At 40.3% G+C, this 10,770-nt stretch overlaps 1 protein-coding gene across 2 annotated transcripts; it reads left to right on the top strand.

Moving 5' to 3' along the window:
• Positions 1–1,098: 1,098 nt before the first annotated feature.
• DTD2 (D-aminoacyl-tRNA deacylase 2) lies at positions 1,099–10,502 on the top strand (the record flags this gene model as incomplete). 2 transcript variants are annotated; one of them, XM_082485825.1, is made up of 3 exons in its annotated part: positions 1,099–1,206; positions 7,212–7,281; positions 9,330–10,502. In XM_082485825.1, the coding sequence occupies 3 exons, from the start codon at positions 1,099–1,101 to the stop codon at positions 9,653–9,655; spliced, it is 504 nt and encodes a 167-aa protein (XP_082341951.1). In that variant the 3' UTR covers positions 9,656–10,502. The 2 variants fall into 2 exon arrangements, 1 of the variants encoding a protein (XP_082341951.1); XR_014269351.1 differs by lacking the exon at positions 1,099–1,206 and adding an exon at positions 4,358–4,626 and having other exon boundaries at positions 9,330–9,394.
• Positions 10,503–10,770: the final 268 nt, after the last annotated feature.

The following is a 10,770-nucleotide window of genomic DNA, read 5'->3' as shown; positions in this document are numbered from 1 at the left end:
ACACATGGCTGTAAAAATAAAATCTTCAGTCTTAAAATGAATTGTGAGAGAGGCTGAATTCTGCATCACTCTATCCTGACTTTGCTGCCAGTGTTATTCGAAACTTGTATGTCAGAATTCACAGACGCGAGGGAGGCACAACGCTTCCAGTTTAGCAGCTGTTTGATTAATATTAGGGTATGTAGCCAAAAACTTGAAAGATAGTAAGAGAAGCAGTTTTAACTTTTTCCATTAGACATTAAAGCTCATTTCAGAACTATGCACTTTTATTTTTTAGATCATTATTTTGACCCCCAGTTATCCAGGTCCCTTAACTACATTCTTCTCCATTCCCTCTGTCCCCAAGCAGTATCCTTAGATAAGTGGTCCAACTTGATCGGTTCACTTCAGCCACCTGAAACACAAACATTACTCGTTTTTAAAGACGTGACAGACAATATTCAGATTAATAAATGCCTTTCATTTCCGTGCAGAAACTACACGGCACAGTATTCTTACCCCCAAGCATGCAACATTTCCACACCACAAAACAAGCAGATTTTTAATTTCTCATTAAAAAAAAAAAACAACAAACAACTAAAAACACCAACCAAGAAAGAAAACGCTGCTCCCTGCTAGCTGTAGGGCACCGATAAATTGAGCTGTAAAAATACGTTGTTCATTCTGTTTTAAAGCTGTGCCCTCACTGCCCGCCCCCTCCCCAGAGGTCACTGGCAGATCACAAGCCCCGTTTAACCTTCTGCGAAACGTGTATGGCGTTTGCTGCTTTTCTCCTGCGTTTTTGGCAATGACTTCCTTTACCGTTTGCGTGTAAAATAAGCCGCTTTTAAATATTAGCGGCGCAAAGCCGTTCCCACCCCCGCAGACCCCACCAATGTTCCCCTCTCCGCCGCCGCTGACAGGCCCGGCTTGCCGCGCCCCTCGTTCCCCCGCAGGATGGCGGTGCCAGCGCCCCGGCTCCCGCCACGGCAGCCTGTCACCCCTGGGCTCCCGGGGACAGCGCTCCCAGCCCCACCGGGCAGCCCGCCGGTGGCGGAATAGGCGTTACCTCGGCGGCAGCGACCGGCCCAAGCGCGGCCCCCGCCCACAGGCCGCGCTATGGCGGCGGCGCGGCCGGCGCTGGCCCGGGCCCTGCTGCAGCAGTGCGTGTCCGCCCGGCTGCAGGTGAAGCCGCCCGAGCCCGGCTCCGAGGCCGAGTGGGTGGAGGTAACGTCTGCGGCGGGCCGCTCCCCCCTCCCTATCGCCCCTTCGTCCCTCGGCGGGGCGGGCGGCGGCTCGGGGCCGCTCCGGGCCTGGGGGAATGGGTGGGTGAGGGAGGGTGCCGTCCTTCCCCCACGCGTGGAAGCCCTCAGATCGGAGCCCTTGATCGTTCAGGAGGCCTCAGTTGGGCTTTGTGTCGTTATTGGCCTGCAGCACCCGCAGGCTGTCTGGGCTGAGGGTCGCCCCTCAGGGAGCCGGCTGCCCCGCCAGCGGCCCCGCGCCCGCCGCTCCTCTCCGCTCGGGCGGGACCGGGCGAAACGGGAACAAAAGGAGTTAAAAACCACCACCAACAACAAAAAAACCCACAACAAAAACAAAACTAGTGGGTCAGAGTAAGGTCAGGGAAAACACTTGCCGGGTACCGTCACAGGCAACACAGACTTGACTTGGGGAATTTAATTTCTTGCCAGTTAACATAAATATTTAATTAGTGATTTTCGGGAGGGGGGGGACGGGACACACTACAAGAAAAAAAAAACCACCAAATACTTAGACATTTGAGTAAAACACTCCTCCTTTTCCAGGCTAAGCTTCACACAGCTCTCCTGCCCCCCTCCAGGGCCCTCCCAGTCCTTCCTCCCGGTTGTCACCGGGGGCTACACTCGGTCCCTTCAGGCACGGAGCGGCGCAGGAGGTGGGGTTGGTGCCCGGTGGTTTCCCTCTGCTGCTCCTGCTTCCCTGTGCTCCACCATGGGTCTTCCACAGGCTACAGGGCCTTCAGGAGCATGGCTACTCCACCATGGATCACCTCCCTTCCACCCTAACCTTGTTCTTTCCTCTTTGGTATTATCTGCCCCTTCTTAAATACAGTTTCACAGAGGTGCTCCAAACTGGGCTGTTGGGCTCAGCTGCGTACCTCATTAACTGTGTGATAACTTGGAGAAGAAAGGCCAAGTAGAGCAACCTGCCAGTATGGCAGCAGTAGTTCTGATAGTATTTTTTTTCCAGACCACTAACTAAAAAAAAGAAATTTAGGATGCAGACCACCACACAGCTTGAGGGAAACGTTGTGATTTCCCCTTTTTCCTCCCATAGTCTTCTGTTGGGAGAGGTAGGTGGGTCTGCAGACTCTCCGGGTTGTGTGCTACGCCCAGGGCTCTTCACCAAAGCATGAAGGCTGCCCTTCAGGATGCACTGTGCCGCTGTGGTTGTCACTGTTGATGGGTAACCTCTATTAGAATAACTCATCTATGCTGGTGTCAACTATTTAGCCCTTGGGTTTTTTTCATTTTGTCTCTTGTCTTAAAGACTACTACAACAAAAAGGGCTAAATATAGTCATGCACATAACTTTTTAAAAGTAAAAATTCTAGCATGTTTAAAGGGCTTATGAGTTCATTCAATAAATCTGAAGAGAGTTTAAAAAAAAAAAAAAAAGCTAGTCCCTAGGTGTTTCCACTATTTGACTTTCACATTGTTCTGAAAACGTTTTTCTCCTTGTTCGGAAGAGGCAGGTGGACCCATAAGACCTAGTTTTTGCGACATGGTTTGGGAAACCAGAACGTTTTGCTCAAAGGAAATGCGTGTCATCTCACAAATGCTGTGTTTGGCTGAAGTGCATCTGTGTGTATTGCATTATTAGCCTCTCAGTGTAAGGTTAATTAAAGTGGAAGTTGCTCAGCACAACATAAATTAACTTTAGGTGAAATATCCTATTTCTAGCTTGCTAATTTCAGAAGTAATTGTAGATCTAGTAAATAAAAGCAGAAATGTCATTTTGCTGGCTGTCTTTTAAACTATCCAAAAAGAGAGTTATTTTATGATTTAGAGATACCAGGACTCTTACAAGGAAGTTATGCTGTTTATATTTCTTATTTGAAATTTTAAATGGCTTAACCCAAATCACTGCAAAAGTAATAAGTGCACTAAAGGAACCTGCAAGAGATTTGGGCAGTATCAGCACCAGATATTTTTCAGACATGTGCCTTACTAATATTTGCCATGGGCAGTTAGGAATCTTTCCTGGGTACCTGGGTCTTTTTAGAAGAAATTTGTTGTAACAAGAACTAGTTACTGTGCAGCAAAAAAAAAAAAAAAAAATGGGAAGTTTGTAGTTTCTTTAGTATGACTACTTTAGAGGTCATTGGAAGGAATCTTTGCTGCAGACATTTTCCGGTATGGTAATGTTACTCCCTATATATGCGTGTCAATGCAAAAATAAAAAATTTAGACCTCATAAACAATTATTTACATCAATGACTGTGTTCCTGATGATCTCTAACAACTTCAAAGTAGGTCCTCACCTTGAGAAATCCCTGATGTGCTATAAATAGCATATCATGTAGGCGGCTTTGAATAGCTTCTGAGCTTTAAGAGACCCCTGTAGGTACTTTAGGAACTTTAGAGCGGATGTTCTTTATCTGGAAAAAGGTTTGGAGTGTACTTTGTATCTGTACATGAATCACTGCCTTCATTGCGTTTTCATGATTTTTTTTCTGGCCTGTGGAGGATTACTGGGGATGGAATGGCTTGTTTATGGATGCTATCTGACCAACATTTCTCCATAAAAGGTTTATGTATACAGCAAAATGCTTAGGAGGAAAAAAGGGAATTCTCCTTTTACAGGCAGGGGAGAGAAAAATAAGGTGAGATTTGGTGTATTTCACAACTATGGGAGAAAATAAATGTAAAATGAATATTCAGCTAAAAAGAATAAGTGCCTACACTTCGTGCAATGAAAACTGTTTTTGCCTTATCTTCTTTCCCTTGGCTTGTTTTCCGGTTAAGATAGCTAAAAGAGGTGCAAAGTACCAGGCACAGACTTGTTCTGTGACCTGTGGTAGATGATGTAATCTCTCTTTGCTGCAACTGAGTAGATGAAATACGAAGAAATCTTCTCAGAGAGTAGCAAATATGAACTTGAAATGGAAATGTCAAAGAATAATTTATATAAGTTAGTTTCACAAACTGGCTTCTTAAGGATTACAAAGTGTCTCCATTTTCATTATGAGTTGCATTACATTTTCCTGGAAAAAAAAAAAAAAGAAAAGATAAAAAAGATAGAGTTGAGATAACATTTTGCAGAATATATTTGGGGTTTCCTAATGAAATCCTGCAAAAATCAGACGAATGTATTTAGTAAGGAGGGTGAGGGAGGAGTTAGCTGTTTGTTTTTCCTGCAAAAGAGCTAAAAAGCAGTGTTTGGAGGCAGCATTGCTAAGGCTGGCTGTACGGCCTTAGGGGCTGGGTACTTCAGCCCTTCGTGATGCAGGTTGCCTGGTCTGATGATTACTTAGGACAGTTGTATAATAAATGCCAGTGTTGCAAAGTAACTTGCCTTGCCGGTTTATTTATGTAGGCATTTTACTGGTAACAGCAAATCCACATAGAGCACAGTTTCCCTGCCCAACTGCCTGCCTGTCACTACGTAAGTTCCTTGCAGTGGCTGTTTGCACATCAGCATGTTGAATCTGTAACCTTATTTGTGTTATTTTGCTTGACATTTCCTGTGTTGAATATAGGTCTGAAGAGCAGTCAACTTGACTTTGATAGGTTGCACAGGACCCTCAGCAATGACAATGTTTTTGCTTTGGTTCAAAATGTTTACGTGTTCCCTTTCTTTACACTGGCAACAAGCAGGAATCTTAGGACATCTGAAACACTGATATAAGATCGGAGGACTGACATGCATTATTATTATTATTAGCTTAGATCTTGAAATTGCATTCAATTTTATGTCTTCTATTCAATTAAGAAAATGAAAGAGCAAAAAAGTCAGACATAACGAGGTTGAAACAGGATTGCAAGTGTGTTGGAAATACATGTGTTGTGTTCAACTACAGTTTTCAGTCATAGTTGAAACTGTAAGTTTCAACTCACAAATAGTTGAATAATTTCAGCTATAACGTGGTTGAAAAGTGTTCTAAAAGATCAGAAACATGCAATACAAATAGAAACATCCTCTAGCAGCTTTAACATGTCTCCAAATTATTTTTTTTCCATTTAACCTCTTGTCCCCCTAATTTCCCTCAATATGTATGTCTCATTTTGTGATAAAAAAGTATATTCAAAAACAGGCATCAAATCATGAGAGAGGCTGGAAAAATAATGAATATTTTTACTTAATCTTTAGCTGTCTGACCTTAGGACTTGCAGATGTCACTTTATTTACCTTTTTGTCTTTTAAAATGAGCTGCTTGCAGAATATTGTTACTTCTGTATGTGAGACTGTACAAAAAACACTGTCACAAGTCTCAGAATTAGAATGATTTTCTGTGATGTGTGCTATATCACGTAATCACTTGTTTCTAATGCAGTGGTCAGATATATGCAACGTAAATGTGCTTGGCATATTTTTTCTGAAACATTTTTATTAGTACGTATGTGTGCATTGGTATTCTCTGTTAATATTCTGATGCTGGCCTGTTTCTGGAATTAATATTTAGCTAAACATGTAAGGATATTGAACTTCTGGCAGCCTGCATTTCTCTCCCTTATTTGAACAGATGGTTTGAAATGTCATTTGAGGTTCAGGCCGTCAAATTTCTTACAGTGTTTATGAAATATGGCAGTCATTTGGGAACCTGTATAATATGTTGCAGTGGTCAAAATGAGTTTTGAAAGGAGCCATTTAAAGCTTTTGAAAGTTCTCAGCATGTGATGTTTTGGCTACAAAGAGCATTCACTTTTTCCAGAACTTAGTCACTAGAAAAATAGTTGAGAAGGCATAGCTCTTCTCAGTCATTGCCTTGAGCATCTTGTTTAATCTCTGCAATAAGAACGGGATAAAATCTCATGTGTATAGCTAAGTTTTCTTCACCAAAAACCTTTATCTTTGAAAGAAAAAGGGAAAGGAAAAATAAAAAAAAATAGGAAAAATTTTAAAAAGGTATTTTTAAGAAACTTTTCATATTTCTTTTTTTAAAATTTCTTATCCTTTGCTTTGATAACATTGATATTAATGACTCCTTTCTGCCCCAATCTAGTTAGCATCTCTTCAGTGGTATTTCATAAGCTGACATTTATTTTTCTTCTAACAAAAATATAAATATACTTGACAAAGCAGTGGTGAGGTTTTTTTAGATACTGTATGCCTTTGGATATTACATGCCTTTCTTTTTTTTCCTGAAGAAGTTAAACCATTCAGGTACACTCATCTTATGCATGAGATATAATTGCTGTTGGCTGCAGAGCCTATCAGCTTGCTTTAATAAAACACAGGCTGTTGCACACACATTCCTTGTGAACTAACCAAGAGAGCAGAAAAGCTACACAAGAATTTCCTTGTGCTTTCTCCTCAGTACAGACCTAATTCTTCCCTCAAACAGATATTTCTGATAAGTAGTCTCTCTGAATGCTAAAGTGGTGTATCCTTTACTCTGTACAAATCAGGGAAAAGGTCCCATTTCACCAAAAAAGATTTCACCCAAACTGATAAATAATATTTTGAACAACTTTATAATGTTCTGAACAACTTCATAGTTGTTGATCATCATATTTAAATCATTAATTAACAGACTCTGTGTTTTTTCAGAATTATCCTTTACTTTTAACATCAAAATATAATTCAGTTTACTGACAAGCCCTGTGGTGTTTGTCATGTTTCAAAATTGGAAACTCATAACTCACACTGAAAATTATTTTATCTGTATGTTTGATAGGAAAAAAGCTTAAATTATTTCCTATGCTGGATTTAAGTGTATTAATTCATCTTGTCACCTTGTCTACGTTAATACTGTACATTGTACATTCCAACTAAATTTGCCTTCACATGGAGCTAAGAAATTGGTGTAATTGTATGTAGAAGCATTGTGCAGATAATCAGTATGTGTCTCATAAGCTTCCACAGTGTGGTGTGTAAACTTGATGTCTGTAGCTATACTCAATAACTAAAACTACTCTCAGAAGCTTTTTTGTTGTGTAGTTGTGTTATTTTTTGATACCAGTTTTAATGATAAGTGTGCATTGTGGGCAATGAGAAACACTGACATAGTTTTCTGTAATCTTTCGTAGATCCAGAGAGGGCTTGTTATCTACATATGCTTCTTCAAAGGTGCTGATGAGGATCTTGTTCCAAAAATTGGTATGATACAATCCTTTTAAGTTCTTGTATTGTTTGAAAAAGAAGTAAAGCAGTAGAGGCAGAGAAGGCAGCAACCATTTGGACAAGAAGTCGTCAAAAAGCCATCAGATAGCATGCTTCCAAATCAATCACCTGGCTGAAAGAACAGCTCGGTCAGTCTTGTTTCTTTTGACAGTCAGCCATACCTCTCACTCTGTCCATCTACCTGTTAGAAAATCAATTCCCATGATGATAACATTCTAGCAAACAGAGAAAGCGCTGCACCTGCTGTTTGATATATTACAGGTATAAGGCAACACGTTCAGTCCAGAATAGAACTGAATTTAGAGAAAACTGTTTTCAAATAATTCATGGCTTGATTTGAGAGTATTTTAACATTGGCCTCACTGCATGTGCAGGATATTTAAAATTATAGCCAGTAGAGGGAGTCGGGTGGATAACTAAACAGTGTCCTTCCTATCTCATTTCAGAGATACTATATACACGGTTAGCATTTCAAGTGTGATTTTCCGGTTCAGAAGTCATAACAGCAATATCTGCAGTTCTCTCCCTCTTCTTCACATACACTTTAACATTTATGATCAAAGCAGAGAAGATGCTGTGAATAAGGTCAAATGATAGTGATTTCTGTCTTCATCCACTCTTGTTTTGGCTTGAGGTTTTTTGTTTTGTTTTTGTTTTCTTTTTTAATTTTATTTCACTACTTCTCCCTCCTTTCCTCATCAGTAGCACTGGATCACCTGGGAAATTCCATGATGCCATGCACTCCAGATAAAAATGCCCCTTTTCTTTTCAGTGGCTGGCTGATATTAGCGGTTTCAAAAAAGGTCGTAACAATAGTCTATTTCAGGCTAGGTGCTGGGACCAGCAGAAAGACCTGACAGTGCGCAAGCACAGGTGCTATTGAAAATGCTGAGGGCAGCTCTTGGGGGTTCTCTCTTGGTCTTGGAGGACATAGTCTTTCTGTGATGCTAAACTAAGTTGAAATCTTTGGGTATATTTAAAGCTATGATATGAAAATGGATTTTGTGCTTGTGAGAGTATCATGAGAGGGTCACTTGAAAATAATGACCTTTTCAGCTGTGTGGCAGTTGAAGCAGGCCAGAAAAAGAAAGTTCTGTTTTGTGTTAGGAGATTCATCTATGACCATCCTCCTTAAGTGTCTGTCTTACATAATAGTTTTTCCTAAATATATTTTGAAACTGTTTAAATGAGTGGTTTTAGTTCCTGATTTGCAAGTCAGTTCTTTTTGCTTCAAACAACATTAAACTTTTGTGGGTTTGGAGGCATGACTAGTATCCTCACAGCTTTTACAGGGCTGGAGGAAGTTTTGAGGGAATTATTTGATTTGTTATAGAAACATTGGAAAAGGTAATGCTAGTAAATGCATTGATTTTATTTACAAGTTTATATATTCTGGCTTATGGGCCAAATTGCGTCTTGGACCTTCCTGCCCGTTTCCTCTCTCAAAAGACAAGCTGGCACCTGCACATCTCAAAGTGGAGCACTGAAGGGCACTCACTCCATTTAAGACCAAACTGCTGAGCTGTGGCTTCAGCGCAGTTCAGTGCTGGGCCCTGCTGCAAGCTGCTGTGACTAGAATGAAAAGATAGTCAGGGCAGAAACTTCTCCAAAGTGCACTGGAGGTGGTGTTGTCTCCTACAATGTGTACTGTTGTGCAAATGTTGCCTATTTGAATATCAGGCAATTAAATTAGGGTCACTAATTGGATTCTGGGTTCCTTTAGGGCTGTCCAACCAGAATCAACTTTAGGATTTCAGAGAGTCAGTGACTTTCCCCCCAAAATAACTCTTTAGACATATTATGCTAATATAAATATCCTTCGTGTTCTTCACAATACTTGGACATCTTAGTTGGGTAACAGTATCTATTGACTGTCCATGTTTCACGTCATTAATAAGCAGTTTCTTCTACTTGAATAGCTTGTCACGCATCACAATATTTGTTGAATCTTGTTTATGGCGTTATATTAAGGTCTATTTAATTTACTTTAATTACACTAACTCTTATTTTATGTTTATTTGCAGTCAATACTCTGTTGAATGTTAAATTAAGTGAAAATGAAAGCGGCGAGTACGTTTCTGTTCTTGATTTACCAGGCGATGTGCTAATCATACCTCAAGCTACCCTAGGCGGTAAACTGAAGGGAAGAAAGATGCAGTACCATGCAAACATTGAAAAAGAAAAAGGGCTGGAACTTTATTCTCAGTTTGTGACTGCGTGTGAAAAAGAACTGGCTGCCAATGCCAAATGTGTGGAAGCAGGTGTTCTCGTCAAACATGGCACATACGGAAACAGGCAGGTGCTAAAACTGGATACAAATGGACCTTACACTCATCTGATTGAATTTTGAAAAAAAAAAAAAAAAATAAAAAAAAGAGATATCCTGGGAACAGTACTGACTTGCGACTGTTGTCCTTTTTTTTCATTTCTAAGCATTAATGAACTTAAATGGTTTGGGAGGTACAGTATAAGAAAGACTTTCACTCATCTGTACTGGTGTTGCCAGTCCCATTAAACAGAAGGATGCCTGAGACTGCTTTGCAGTAATGAGTATGTGTTTTATGTCTGTATTCATCTGAAGTGTGCTCAAAGTAATTGTTAAAATTCATCCAATGAAGGTGTATAATATGGAAAACTTTATTAACAACAATGGGGTAATGCATACATTTCTTACTACAAAATAATGTCAAAAGTATTACATGTATTAGCTACTGTAAAATATGCTTGAGGAAGCAAAGTCTATAGATTAAAAAAAGAGAATGCTGTAGATGTACTTCATTGTTCCCAGATTTCCTGAGTCAGACAATTTTTGTCTTTCTGTTTTCTTTTTAGCTAACAAATATATTGAAAGCACAAATTTGCTGAATTTTTAGCCTCTTTAAGAGAGGTACTAAATAAGAAAGTCCACCCCCCTCATCCACAGTGTGTAAGGGTGGAACACTTGAAGTACTAGGACTGAACATGAGCTGTAGAGGGAAGAAAAAGTGAGGCTCATCTAGAAACTGAAGTTAAGGCAGTACCGCTGCATTGCTTTCTTGAAGTTTACACTCTGAATCTCCTCTGATGTGTTTTGATGGGCTGCTTGCTATAGCTTGGTCTGTGTCCTTGTTACCTTAGTCCTGTTGTCTACTCAATTCTTTCATAACACAGCCTCAGGAAAAGGACTGAAATATTAAAATGAAAACAAAATAAAAATGGTACGATGTATGCTGCCGTCTCATTGTTCCCTCTGCCCCTATTACTTCCTTCCAGCTCTTTGTTGAATCCACCAGGCAGACTAGCTTGTATTTCTTTTATATACAGTGATGGCACATTTCGGGTGCCATTCCCAGCTGACCCTCTATACAGTACTGTAATAAACATTATTAACAGATGGTGTTAAGAAGCTCTAATGGGAAATTCTGCCTTGTAAGGCAGTGAGAACAGAACAGTTACATTAAAATATAGCAAATTCAAAACTGATTC

Source organism: Vanellus vanellus (genome assembly GCF_965231255.1).
Source record: "Vanellus vanellus genome assembly, chromosome: 6".
In the NCBI taxonomy this organism is placed as follows: domain Eukaryota; kingdom Metazoa; phylum Chordata; class Aves; order Charadriiformes; family Charadriidae; genus Vanellus; species Vanellus vanellus.
The sequence above is the reverse complement of the archived record's forward strand: the minus strand, read 5'-3'. Positions and strand labels throughout refer to the sequence as shown.